The sequence below is a fragment of the Desmodus rotundus genome, chromosome 3 (assembly GCF_022682495.2).
Source record: "Desmodus rotundus isolate HL8 chromosome 3, HLdesRot8A.1, whole genome shotgun sequence".
NCBI lineage: Eukaryota > Metazoa > Chordata > Mammalia > Chiroptera > Phyllostomidae > Desmodus > Desmodus rotundus.
Window position 1 is genome coordinate 101,565,626 of NC_071389.1, and position 14,401 is coordinate 101,580,026.

The 14,401-nt window shown below is 40.4% G+C and overlaps 1 protein-coding gene across 1 annotated transcript; it reads right to left on the minus strand.

The window, feature by feature from the left end:
* Window positions 1-5,132: 5,132 nt before the first annotated feature.
* On the minus strand, window positions 5,133-11,436 carry SAP18 (Sin3A associated protein 18). Its single transcript, XM_024580854.3, has 4 exons — window positions 11,290-11,436; window positions 11,063-11,172; window positions 5,910-6,032; window positions 5,133-5,527 (listed from the first exon to the last, which is right to left on the minus strand). Exons 1-4 carry the CDS (start codon window positions 11,359-11,361, stop codon window positions 5,371-5,373), a joined length of 462 nt encoding a protein of 153 aa, XP_024436622.1. The 5' UTR covers window positions 11,362-11,436; the 3' UTR covers window positions 5,133-5,370.
* Window positions 11,437-14,401: the final 2,965 nt, after the last annotated feature.

Genomic DNA, 14,401 nt, shown 5'->3' on the forward strand with positions numbered 1-14,401 from the left:
GGTAAGGAAACATGGTGGACTGAGATCACTTTTGATGAGAAGTGGTACAGCAGTCAGAGGGGGATAAGGAGAAAATGTGTCTTCTAAGATGGAAATGATTCATTAAGCATTTCTGATGCCTGTGTGGTGTGTCTCCACTTGTTTTGTGAGTGTCCTTCAAATTTAATTTGTTCAAAGTTTCTCTTTCCCTGATCCTCCTGTGATCACAGTTTCTGTTCCTGAGAATTAATGATGCTTCTAGCTTATCAAACTTCAAATTTGAGGATCTTTCAAGCTTATCTCTCTGCTGAAAATTATGTCTTTCCATTCCTGTGAAAATTAAACTCAAGTTTGACCCTATGTTCACTTCTCCCTCTCTTGTAAGTATGCTGTCTGCCCAGATGTGTATGGGCGGGTGGAATCTGTGACTTTGTCTTCATAGCTGCCTGGTCATGACTAATCCTTTCTAACAGAATAAACATTCCTCCTTCAAGCTTGTTCCATTGCAGACTCCAAGAAATTATACCTGTTGGCAAAATTACCTGTATCTAAGCAATAAAATACAAGAACACGGACCTCACTTGGCTACTCAAACTGGGAACTATGACCACCTCTCTTTAAAAGAAGTGGGTTCAATCCCATCAGGGCACATACAAGAAGCAACCAATGATGCATTAAGTCAGGGGAACCACCAATTGATGTTTCTCTCTAAAAATCAATCTTTTAAAAAAGATGTTCTGCTTTGTATAAAAACTGAAACAGGTCCACAACTCCAGGTGACTATCCCTTGACAGCAATTTAGGATGCAGAGGATAACTTCCCAACAGAAGCAGCATCACTGCAGTGGCAAGTGTGGGATCCATATTGCAACGAATTGAGGATCAAAGAAACTATGAAACAACACTTTGCAAATGTAGTTTCAACTAATTTATTGTTGGCCTGTTACTTAAAGCACCTCTTAATTTCACCTGCAGGTGGAAACTAGTCATTGTAGCTCAGCGATGAGATAATGCAGTGTTAAGTTCCTTAACACAGAAATCTGACACAACGAAGCACTCAAATTATACCGTATTTCCCTGTGTATAATTGTGCACTTTTGTACCCAAATTTTCTGAAATACCTTGCATCTACTGTTGTGTTTTCTAATCATTACATAAAATTTCTTGTACCATATATTTTCAGGAGGGGTATCTTAGGAGTGAGGAGTCCCAGCCCAGGGTTCCACTGCTAGGAAGTCCCCACAACTTCTGGCTGCAAAAATCAGCAGGGATTTCATCAGTGAAGAAGCTGCTAGAGTCCCAAGCAGTTCCTCAAAAAACCCACACAGACTCACTCCATCAGAGCTCTAGTACTGGGGGCACCTCAAAGGGCACCAGCAGCATACTGGGAGAGGGTGAAGTGTCTGGCATTGGGGTGAGCAGAGGCCACTGTCTTGTTTCTGAGCCCTTCCCCAACAGAGCTTACAGGCCAGTGCCATATTTGAGACTCTATCAACCGGGCTAACATTTTGACCTGCCTTGGAGAGCCCCAGAGACTCTTCCCCCACCCAATTTGCTGGCATACCCAAGCTGCTTTCCATATGAATTGTTGGCCTTGGCTCATGCTTCACAACTTCCTAAATCCTATTAAAAAGCAACAGCTGGCCTCAGTAAGCTCTAGGCCCCACACTAATAGCAGCCAGATTAGTTTCACAGTATGGCTTTGCCTGGGAATCTCCAAGCCCAGGTAAGTAGCAGCCATCTCAGATTGCTTTACAGCTCAGGCAGGGTGCCCTGAGCAAAACAGGTGGAGGCTGACCTTGACCTGCACCACCCAGGAAACCTCAAGGCCAGTGTACCAACTGGACAGCTACAGACCACATCAAAGCACCACCACCACCCTGCCCCTGCATAACTGATCCTCCATGGATGGCAGAGGTTGGTAGTAACTGGTCACAGCCAATCCCTGCAGCTGACTGGCCTGGCTGGGTAAATCCCACTGATCTGCCAACAGCAACCAAGGATCAACTACAAGAAGAGGGTGTACTCAGCCCACACAAAAGGTATACCTCAAACACCCAGCTTGGGCAATAGAGATTGTGCCACTGGACCCTACAGGACATCTACATTAGGCCACACTATCAAGACACAGTCAAAGCAGCTCCTCCACCTAGTAATAGAAGCAAACACAGGGAGGCTGCCAAAAAAAGGAGACAAAGAAATGGCCCAAATGAAAGAATAGATCAAAATTCCAGAAAAAGAGCTAAACAAAGTGAAGGTAAGAAATCTATCAGATGCCGAGTTCAAAACAGTGGTTATAAGGATGCTCAAGGAACTTAGTGAGGACCTCAATAGCATAAAAAAGACCCAGTCAGAAGTTAAGGATTCACTAACTGAAATAAAGAACAATTGACAGGGAAACAACTGTAGAGTGGATGAAGCCAAGAATCAAATCAACGATTTGTAACATAAGGAAGCAAAAAATCAATCAGGACAAGAATTTAAAAATTCCAAAAAACAAGGGTAGTATAAGCTGCCTCTGGGGGAAATTTCCAGAGATCCAACTTTCACATCATAAGGCTGCCAAAAGGAGAAGAGCCAGTAATTGGAAATCTACTTGAAAAAATAATGAAAGAAAGCCCTAATGTGGCAAAGGAAATAGACGTGCGAGTCCAGGAAGCAGAGAGAGTCCCAATCAAGTTGGACGCAAAAAGGACCACACCAAGACACATCATAAGATGCTAAGGGTTAAAGATAAAATCTTACAAGCAGCAGGAGAAAAGCAGAGGTTACCTGCTTTAGACTTACCTACAAAGGAGGCCCCATATGACTGTCAGCTGATTTCTCAAACTTTGCAGGCTAGAAGGGGTTGGAAAGAAGTACTCAAAGTGATGAAAAGCAAGGACATACAAGCAAGATCACTCTATCCAGCAAAGCTATCATTTAGATTGGGAAGGGGAGATAAAATGCTTCCCAGACAAGGTAAAGCTAAACAAGTTCATCACCACCAAGCCATTATTGAATGAAATCTTAAAGGGGCTTAATTAAGAAAACAGTGATCAAAACTATGAACATTAAAACAACAAACTATCAACTGAATCTAAAAAATAAAAACTAAGCAAACCACCAGAACAGAAACAGAACAGGCATGGGGATCATTTGGAGGGTTATCAGCTGGAAAGGGGAAGAGGGAGAAAGAGGGAAATGGTGTAGGCATCAAGAAGCATAATTGGTAGTAATGAAATAGATAGGGGGATGTTAAGAATAGTATAGGAAAGGGAGAAGCTAAAGACCTTACCTGCCTGACCCATAGACATGAACTGAGAGGGGGGTAAGATTTCTGCAGGGAAGCGGGGTGTGGCCTTCTCTCTTCTCTATGGAGGAGAGAGAAGCAAAGGGGGGGGAAAAATGGGACAACTGTAACAGCATAATCAATAAAATATACTTTAAAAAAAGAATTAAAGTTTAGAGAATTTTAAACCTTGCCTAGCAGTTTAATAGCTCTCTCTTCCCCTCACACCTGCTTCTCATATGCGTGCACGCACACACACACAAATATGAAACATCACCTGAGCTAATGCTTACTCTGGGTTTAAGTAACAGTCCCAGCTACATTTTGTAAAACTTACGTATAACATTATCATCGAGACTTCCTATGAAGGATCTGGTAAATAACTGAGTTCATGTACACAGTGAGAAAACTGAGAAGCTACCGCAGACAATGCATGTGTTAGAACTCAACACTCCAAAGAGAAAAGAAACCCCAAAATATATCACAAGCAAGTGGAGCAGCCAGAACACTAAAGCACTGAGTAAGGTGCACTCACAGTGACCATTAATTTCCTACTTTACATTTGAGGAAACAGTTCAGTTACTCAAAGCCATAAGCTTACCAAAGCCAGAGATAAGAAGAACTAAACACAAGTCTGGATTCTTGGCATTATATTCAATAATTTCACTAGGTGTTAACTGTACTTTTAGTAGACTGAAACCTTTGAAGGGAAAAACCCCTTATTGGATCCAAGAAAATAGTCCACATTATTTTAAGCTAGTGAGAGAATAACCAAGAATTAAAAGCAAGCCCTCATTGTAGGAAGCTCCTACCACTATGAAAAACTGACCTGCAAATGTCTTAGTTCCTGCCTTCATCTGCATAGTAAATCAGTTTCTTCCTCACAAACAGGAAGCAATCATGGCTCTTCTCCAAAAAGTTAGGTTGAAATTAAATGTATGGCTCACAGTACTCAAATCTACCTAGTGTGAATGAATGAAGAATCAGGGTTTCGGGTAAACTAGAAGAGGCACTAGATCTAGTTCTTGGCTTGCCTCTACCACCTGTTGACTGACTTTGCAATAGACACACTAATTCCATGTAATGACAAGATTTTAAAAGGCTGCCCTTTGTCCAGGATATCCACAGTTAATGCTACCCACCTTCCTGTTACTTAAAATAGCCCTCAATTGTCATAATTCTATTTATTAGTTATGGTTAATCTCTTACTGTCCCTAGTTTATGAATTAAACATCACAGGTACAAAAGAATAGGAAAAGACAGTGTACATCAGGGTCAGTACTATCTACTATTTTAAGGAGTCTTGGAAAGTATCCTCCACAGAGAAGGGGGTATGACTGTAGTCACATAAGCACTTACCAGGACATGTGAATACCCTCACTCTACTTGACCTTATCCCTGTCTCTTTTCTCTTGGCCTTGATTCCTCTTCTATCCCTTCCTCCATTTTTAAATTTTCTTCAGGGTAAACCTTTCCTTCCTTACCTTAAGTTCTAGCCCTTGTTTCATCTATACTGCTTCCTATCCTTCCCATCTTTAAAACAAAAAGCCTTCACTAAGGTACCAGTTCTCCTCTCCTCTAACTTTTTGAAGAGTTGTATTTTGATTGTACCATGATTCAGGCAGGCCAATTTCTTCAATCACTGATCGGTTCTTCAAGTTGCCTTAGCTCAAATTACTCTGAAATGCCTCTGTTGCCATGCTCAGTCACACAGGTCCTTTTTCTAAGTCCACACCACTGTCTAAGCCACAAACTCATGCTGTTTAATTAATATAACCCTACGGCTTTTTGTTCTGCCTACCTGGCATTAAATACACAAACCTCTACTTAGAATGAATCCCAAATACCCAGTTCCCGTGCATCCATTAACTTTCACACTCAGGTTGATTGCACACGTATATTTAACAGCTTTACATAGAATGCTAAGAGCACTTACTTTATAGGACTTGAAACATGGACTTTCTATTAAAATTCATACCAGAGCACAGCCAAACCTAACTTCTAAATAAATGCATTGCAATTTGTTCAGAGCTTAAAGGCTTAATGGCAATAACGAGGGGAGGGAAAGCATAAATTTATTTTACATAAATGAATGAAAAGTAAAGAAACTGTCAACAAAATTTAATATGGCCTCATGCGCCCCGAAGGAGGTGGTGCCCGGTTCGGAGGGGTGATTGCTATGTCCAGATAATCTCCTATCTGAAATTTCTGCGACTGCAGGGTCATGGAATCGTCAGTCCCCTTTCTCCCGGACATGGTGCTGCCAATCTCCTTTACTCTGCAGAAGAAAACTGACTGTTAATGTAGCACAAATCCCGCAGCTCCATACATACTACAGTGAACACAGGACTTGATCTGCTCCATTACCTTACAGCACAATAAGTTAGATAATAATATAGTACAAATCTATACGCACTCCCCCCCCCCCACCATGAGATTAACTAAAGATGTTACCCCTAGCAATTTAAAACATCAAAACCAATGCAGGTTCAATCTCTGGTCAAGGCACATACAGGAGTCAATCAACAAATGCATAAATAGGTGAAAACAACAAAATCTATGTTTCTCTCTCTAAAATACATTGAAAGTAAGTAAAAAGTTTTTAAAATATGTCAAAACCAAAAAGACACTATAGAAATTAAAAATAAAATGTTACCTACCGATAGCCAGGTCTTTTAATATCTGTAAAAACAATTGCAAAATTGAAGTGTGTGCCCTTCTTCCTGGCTTCTGGGTAGACTTCTTTTACTAAACTAGTCAGTTCTTTCAAGGTAGCATCCATCCTGAATTTTTTTTAAAAAAAGACATTGTATTTGATTAATCAGCAACAATATAACAAGGATATGGACATACAAAGAGCTAATTAAATGTGTCTGAATTGTGATGTCAAAAACTGTCAAGGTTTTATAAATCAGTTATTTTTAAAACATCTAGTAATACTATCTGCCCCCAAATACTCCCCTTCCCAGCCTTAATGTTTGAAATTTTGATGAGTTAAAGCCGGACTGTCAGTGCTAACAGTTATTATAAATGCTATCTTTTGCTGCTATGTAATACCTTTTTGGCCTAGTGCTTTACCCCTTTAAAGGTAACTAGTCCAAATTAATTCAAGCTTAAAATAATTATGTTTTATTATTTCTAAGATACAAACTTTCCCACATTTAGCATCTCAGGAATTGGAATGCATATTGGAACAAATGTGACAGGAGAGCATTTTCATAAATACGTGCAGTGTTTTTTCCTAAGAAGGAATCTTATGTCATGTTTTACAACAGATAGAGTCCAAAAGCAAATGAAACATGAAAATTTCATGACAAAGCACAGGCTCCTTTCACAATGTATATTCTTGTCCTAAACGTATTTATTTGAAACTCAGAATTTAATATGGTGCAATCTTTTAAAATCTAAGCATCTTGGAAACAGTAACAATTCAGTATAAATTTAAATATTGTTTCCTTTCATGACAACTGGGAAAATGAAATGAATGACCTGAAACTTCCAACAGCACTGCCATAGGGTGCAACAAAATGACACAAGAATACCAGGAGTCGATGAAGAATAAGAACTCTAAAATATATCATCAAGCAGGGAGTCATATGCCCAAGAGGTCATTTGGTTTTAACTTTGCACCCTATTTACAAATCTCCATACTACATCTTACTCAAGTAAAACCATGGCTCTCAAAATACCCACGATGACAGCATCTCCATTCCCTACTGAGGCTGACTCTTTCTCATATGTCCATAACAGAACAAAACAGTACTCCCCCCACCCAAAACATGCCCTTCCTCTCTCATTACCATCAAAACTACCATCACCTGCTTAGTTGCCCAGGTCACAAACCTAAGCACTGTTCAATTCCTCCCATCTTCATTCTGTTGTATCTACCTCCTAAATATAGGTCAAATCTATTTTTTTCTCCTTGACCACCATTACTGTTTTACTTCAACCTCTCATTAGTTGACTCTTTGGTGACTTTGGCTCATCTGTCTCTCAGTTTTCTAAAGTTTGTTTTTGTATAGTATGTATGTCAAGCACGCAACACCTGTTCCCATTTTGGGGGAGGAATCCCATTGTTGGGAGGGCAGCAAACAGTATAACATCTACCACCAGAAGCAGCATCCCAGGACAGCACCCCACTCTGTGGTTTGCAGGTGCCAGGTTGCCAAGAAAAACATGGACAACACTTTATGCGCACAAACACAAGCAAGACCAATTTCAATAGTGAGTGCATGTGGGTACCCCACTGCCAGCAGGTCGCTCACTCTGTAACTGATGCAGAGGTGGTCTGCATGCATCCCTTTTGTGCTGCAGGTGGAGGATTCTGCATAGAGCAGCAGGGTTGATTAAGTGCCATATGACACTTAAGCAGAACAAAGAACACACCAAGCCCAGAACAGGAAAAGAAACTCCCAAAGAGATGTGCCCAGCACAGGATGTGAGGGCTCTTTATTTCTTTACAAGGAAATACTCTGGGCCCAAGGCTACTTCTCTGCAGTCTCTGCAAAGGGTAAAAAGCTGGGGAAGACTGCCTTTCCCAACTTGATACATGTTCATTATTGAAGGAGTGGGAAAAAGCCACATGCAAGAATACAATAAATTATAGGCCAAATTCACCAACCAGAAATAGTGGGTTAACATCATTTTAGGAAGGCACCTTTTTTATGCCTTTCTAGAGCACATACACAATGCTACAGAAAAAGAATTTAACATTATCAAGCATATTATACATGTTGAGGTAATAACAAATAAAGTTCATGAGATACTATACATATTTTAAGCAAATTAAGTTCAACTTGAAATTAACAGAAAAAAAAAAACTGAAGTCAAATTGAAGGAACTGTAAAACTTCAGAGATTTTGTTACTCCCCTTCCTCTCTCTCAAATCAATACACATGTCCACATATCCTCAGGTAAGAATTAAAAAAAAAAAAAAAGCTGTTCTTTCAAATAAATAAATAGATAAATAAATAAGTAAATAAATAAAAAGCCTGAATATAGGGGTGAAGAATGCAAGAGCCCCCTTGGGGCTTTAGTCTTTGCTGGGTGACTATGAGGATCACTGTCACATGTCATTGTGATGAAGTTGAAAATCAGTTACTCAAACACGAATGCATGTGCTATGTAAGCCAGAGATGGTCCCAGACTTATAAGATGTGACCACAAGGGTAAACAACCAATACTTTACAGTGTAATTATATTAAATTCATTTTCAACTTACAATGGGTTTATTGGGACCTAACCCCACAATAGGTCAAGAAGCATCTGTATTTTGTAGATGGAATTAAAGTCTATCCTCAGTTGGATTTTAAAGAGATTATTCTAGATAATCTGATTATACCTGATTCAATCAGTTGGAAGAGCCTTATCAGGCAGCAACTACAGCTTTCTAGCTCCTGTTTGAGAGTTCCAGCTGGCCCTTCCTGATAACCTGTTCCATGGATTAGGAATTTAGGAGCCTAGGCCCAATTTAAGCCAATTTGCAATAAATCTCCTAATAATATATAGCTCCTACCGGTTCTGTTTTCCTGGTTGAACCCTGATACAGTGACCTATGTTATTCTCTTTCAATAACCTGTTTGAAGAACACCCAAGTATAGGAGAGATACCACTCTTGTGGAATCTGGCTTGTGCCCCAACTCTGCAGAGTGACTTGGACTTCGGCAAACCTCGCTTCTTGACTTCCATTCCTTTTCCTTGGCTTGTCTTAGGGTTGCCTACTTTATAGTTCTTCAGTCCACTTCTACAAATTGAGAATTCCCAAGCTTTTTTAACCAATCTCCCTCATTACCGCTTCTGGAAGTGGGGGCAGAGCTTTGTGCTACACCCATACCAACCATCGAGTCTTTCCATCTTATTTGGGCACCATTTTGAGGTATAAGATAAGGATGTCTTTCCTTGTTTGACTGCATTTTATGGACCGGATAGCTTAGGACAGAATTTTTTCATAATCTTTTTTCTTGACTGGGAGTCAAGGGTCTGTTAAACAAGCTTACCCTCTCATCTTCACTCTGAATTCGTAAGTGTTCTCATGTGCTCTTGTAAACTCACTACTAGACTGAACTCTCCATACACTTTACTATATGGAGATTGAGTTTACTTACTGCACCTTTAATTTACATCCTCAAGGCCTAAGCACAGCACCCAGTAAATGGGAAATCTTATTTGTTGGAGAAAATACACACTTCAATCTCTAAACAGGAGATTGGGATTTTCATCAACCCATTAGTAACAGTTCTTCCCTGTAAGTTAAATCAACCTTCCCAGAACTGTATTCTGGAATGAAACTAAACTGGAATAATACTATTAAATAAATTTAACAAAAACCTTCAAATAGACAAGAGCCCAATTTTCAAATAACATTGCGGAATGTAAGCTACTGTGTGAAATAGTTTGGCAGTTCCTCAAAAAGTTAAACTCAGAATGACCACATGATCCACTAACCCCACTTCTGAGTATACACCCAAAAGAACTGAAAGCGGGGACTCAAACAGAGACTTGTACTCCCATGCTCATAGCAGCAGCATTCACAATAGCTCAAAGGCAGAAATAGTCCCCCAAATGCCCATCAATAAACAAAATGTGGTGTATCCATACAATGAAACATTAATCAGCCATAAAGAGGAATGAAGTTCTGTTATATACTACAACATAGATGAATATTGAAAACATTATGGTATGTGAAATAAGCCAGACATAAAAGAACAAATAATATTATGTAAGTCCGCTTATATGAAATGCCTAAAATAGGCAAATTCATATACACAAAGTAGGTTAGTGTCTACTGGGGCCTGGGAGAAGGGAGGAATGGGTAGGTGTTGTTTACTGGGTACAGAATTCAGGTTGGAGGAAATAAAAAAGTTTTGGAAACAGATACAGGTAATTGTTGCACAATGTGACTATTTAATACCACCAAATTATACCCTCAAAAAGAATTAAAATGGCAAATGTTAGCATAACACCAATTTTAAATAATTATATGCCCTTTATTGTTACTACAAAGCCACTATGGGCCCTGGCCGGGTGGTCAAGTTGGTTGGAGCGTGTGTCCGTGTCCCATCCCGTCGGGTCCCATCCCGTCGGGTCCCGTCCTGTCCCCCTCCCCGCCCCAAAAGGTCGCGGGTTCTATTCTGGGTTGAGGCACATACCTGGGTTGTGAGTTTGATCCCCTATCAGAGTGAGCACGAGAGGTGATCCAGGGATCTTTCTCAAATCGATTTCTCTGCCCCCCTCTAAAATCAATAAACATATCCTCAAATGAGGATTTTTTTTTAAAAAGTCCACTGACCTCAAACCAAGGAATTCAGACAGTCTGAAGAATGTAATTTGGAGGTACGTAAGGTAGAAAAGGGATAAACACTGGGCGGCAGGTAGTTCTACACTGAACACGTGTCAGGGGCTTTTCCATTACGCATCAAATCAATTATTCTGGTTGTGTTGATTTGTTCAGGATGCTAGGGCAGCTAAGATTCAACATCACGTGAAGTGCTCCTTGAGGATGATATCCCTGGACAACACGGCTCCTCTGACCCTGCTATCCCAGTCTAACCCTGTTATCCCAGCACCATCTACTTGATCAGGAGCCCATTCAAGGTGCTTTACCGCATTTTAAAGGTTTACAAACCATTTTCGTGCGGAGCAGCCCCAAGTGCAAAAGGTTCACCATTAAACGCAGAAGCGTTACAATACGGGCCAATCCTTTCGCCCAGCAGCCCCCTCACTGTGCGAGACGGTACCCGCAGGCCCAGTGGCGGTGGCTCCCCCACCCCTCTCCGCGGAGACCGGTCTCCGCCGCCTGCGCGTGCCCGCTCACCAGGTGTAGATCTGCAGCTCGCTAGAAGGCACGTTCCCGCGAGAGAACTCATCCATGCGGTGGTGGCGCCCGTTGTTGGTGGTGAAAACGCGCAGCAGCAGAGGGCATGTCTGCGGGTAGGAAGAAAGGCACGAAGTGAAGCAGGGCAGCCAGCGCGGGATCTATGTCTCCTGCTGACTCCGCTCTGCTCTCTGCCAGCCCTTCGCCACCTCATCCCGACCACTTACCTTCTCCCGGTCGATTGGCTTCTCTGGTTCCTTCTTAATTTCCTCCTGGGTGACGCGGGACTCCACCGCCATCTTCCTCCGGTGGCCCGCGAGAGGTTCGCTAGACTTCCGATTTACGCAGCGAGCGGAACAGGAAGACGAGCATCTCGCGACAAGCTCCAGGCTTTCCAGCGAACCGGAGGTGGGGAGGGGCGGGGCGTTCCTCCGCACAGACGCACTTCTTCGTGCACGGCGCAAGCCGGGGGCCCGCGGGTTGCGTTGTGCACATAGCGCCCTCCAGCGGGACGTCTACTGCACAGAGTCGGACTGTATTAGCCAAGGAAAGTCCCAAAGGCGTTTTCGCACGAAATGATAAAACCTTAACACAGAACCCTTAAGGACAGTACATCAGCGAAAAACATGTTTGAATTAGCAAAGTATGTAGCTCTTCTTTTTGGTGGAGGATGGATAGCATGCTGTGAGAAGGACTCGAACTGGGACACGGGGGTTCGTGCCCAAGGAAGCCCTCAAAGCTGAGGGAACGAAGAGCATGACGTGTACTGAAGGAAAGAAAGACTCTCTCCCCGTCCGCACACGCACAATTTCTGGTGGATCAAACACCTGAGCGGGAAACGCAAAACCAGGAGTTTCGGAAATAACACAATAGACTATCTTCATGGCTAATGGGTAGGGATAGATGACAAAAAGCACTAACCAGAGAGATGACAGATTTGATTACGTTAAAATTTTTTTAAAAAAGAACACCCAACCTGACCTTCAAAATATATCATAATGGATGCTTATGACTGACAACGGTAGTGTCCAGGATATGTAAGAACTAAAGCAAAAGACAGACATCACAATAGAAACGTGGGTAAAACTATTGAATGGTTGCTTTTAAAATGGAGAAATCCAAATGGCCAATAAATACATATGGTGCTTAAGCTCATTGCTAATTAGGAAATGCATTAATATCACAGTGATTGGCGTTCATTGATTGGTTTTAAAGGAATTACACGCAATAGCTTGGCAAAAATTAGAAGTTCTGACAGTTGTTGGTAGACTAATGGGAATTCTCTAGTGGGGTGGTGAAAATGTCAACTGGTATGCCACTTTGGAAAGTAGTTTAGAATTATTTGGTAAAGTTAAAGACATACTTTAGACCTGACAATTTCATTGGTATTTACCCCAGAGAAAATCTTGCTCAGCTGTATCCAGAGACATTACAAGAATGTTCCTAGCAGTATTGTTTATAAAAACAAAATGTTTGAATAACCAATTGTGTATCAACATTATAATAGTTCAAAGAATTGTAGTATATATACAGCACAAAACTATTAAACATCTTTGGGAAATGGAACGTAATACATGAAAAACAATGAACAAACTATAGCTACATGAATTTCACAAGCATAATTGTGGATGTACAAAGCTGAAGACAAAAGAGTATATACTATTGGGATCTGTTTTTGTAACATTTATGAGCAGGCAATACTATATTGTTCAGGATGCATCACCAAATGATAAAACAATAAAAAGAAAAGCAGTGATTACCACAAAATCAGAATGGTAATTACTTCTGAGAGAAAAAAAATTACCTCTGGTGGGGGAGAAGGGATTGTGATCAGGGAGGGGAAAAGGATGTGCTTCTGGAGTGTTGGCAATATTCATTTTTTTTAACTAGGTGATGACTACATAGTTTTTTTTATTTTAAATTGGTCTTTAAACAGTACATTTATGTTTTACATACTCTTCTGTATGAATGCTATATGTTGCTATTTAAAAAAAAAAAAACCAAAGAAAAACAGAATGCCTGTAGATAAGAAAAAGACAAACCATCCAACAGAAAAATGAACAAAAGGCATATAAGTCTCTCAAAGAAAACACAAATCACATGTAAATATGAAAAAATGCCCAACCTCATGAATAATCATAGAAATGCACATTTAAGTCCCATGAGCTAACAGTTCACTGTACTAGACTGGCCAAAATATAAAAGTCTGACAACCAAGTGCTGGCAAGGAGATGAAGAATGGAGAATTTTTATAGGCTACTCTCATTCACTTTGTAAAGATTGGTGTCACCTAGAAAAATTGGATGTGTATACACAATAAGACCCAGCTATTGCATTTCTGTTTGTGCACCCTAGAGAAATTGCTTAACATGAGTACCAGGAAACATGTTGAATAATGTTCAAATAACAAGTCAGCATCTGAATGTCTACCAAGTGTATAATTATAAAATGGAATACCATAGACTTGAAAGTAAATGAATGAATCAATATGCTTTTTTTAAGGTAAAATAAAAGAAGCAAGTGACAGAAAAATACATTCAATAGGATTCAACTTATGCAGAGCTCAAACATAGAAACGCACTCCCCCCCCCATTAAAAAATACTGTTTAGGGAAACAAACACAACAGGTAAAACTATAAAAAGAAGCAAGGGGATCGTTAACACAAAATTCAAGATGATGTTACCTTTAAGAGTAAGCTGGGGTGACAAATATTATGAATGGCATCCAGGGAGCTTCTCAAATACTACTAATGTATTTCCAACTAGAGGGGAGTGGGCTTTGATTCTCTACTTTAGCTATACTTGTTAGATACATGTGTGTGTGTGTGTGACTCAGATCTATGTTAAAAAAAATTGATTTACCTTCTTAGGAATGGGACCTTGAGTGCAGTCAATATTCATTTCCTTTATTTTTAATTTTTTAATTTTTATGTTTATTTTTAAATTTTTTAAAGTTTTTTTTATTTTTTAAATATATTTATTGATTATACTATTACAGTTGTCCCATTTCCCCCCCTCCACTCCATCCTGCCCACCCCCTCCCTCCCACATTCCCCCCCCCATAGTTCATGTCCATGGGTCATACTTATAAGTTCTTTGGCTTCTACATTTCCTACACTATTCTTACCCTCCCCCTGACTATTTTCCACCTATCATCTATGCTACTTATTCTCTGTACCTTTCCCCCCTCTCCCCCTCCCACTCCCCTATTGATAACCCTCCATGTGAGCTCCATTTCTGTGGTCCTGTTCCTGTTCTAGATGTTGGCTTAGTTTTCTTTTGTTTTTGTCTTAGGTGTGGTTGCTAATAACTGTGAGTTTGCTGTCATTTTTACTGTTC

Excerpts from the sequence above, each read along its gene's own strand:
- SAP18 (XM_024580854.3), bottom strand. The coding sequence starts at position 11,361 with ATGGCGGTGGAGTCCCGCGTCACCCAGGAGGAAATTAAGAAGGAACCA. Across the intron at positions 11,173-11,289 it reads AGCCAATCGACCGGGAGAAG|ACATGCCCTCTGCTGCTGCG; the intron begins GTAAGTGGTCGG and ends TCCTACCCGCAG. Across the intron at positions 5,528-5,909 it reads ATTAAAAGACCTGGCTATCG|AGTAAAGGAGATTGGCAGCA; the intron begins GTAGGTAACATT and ends TTTCTTCTGCAG.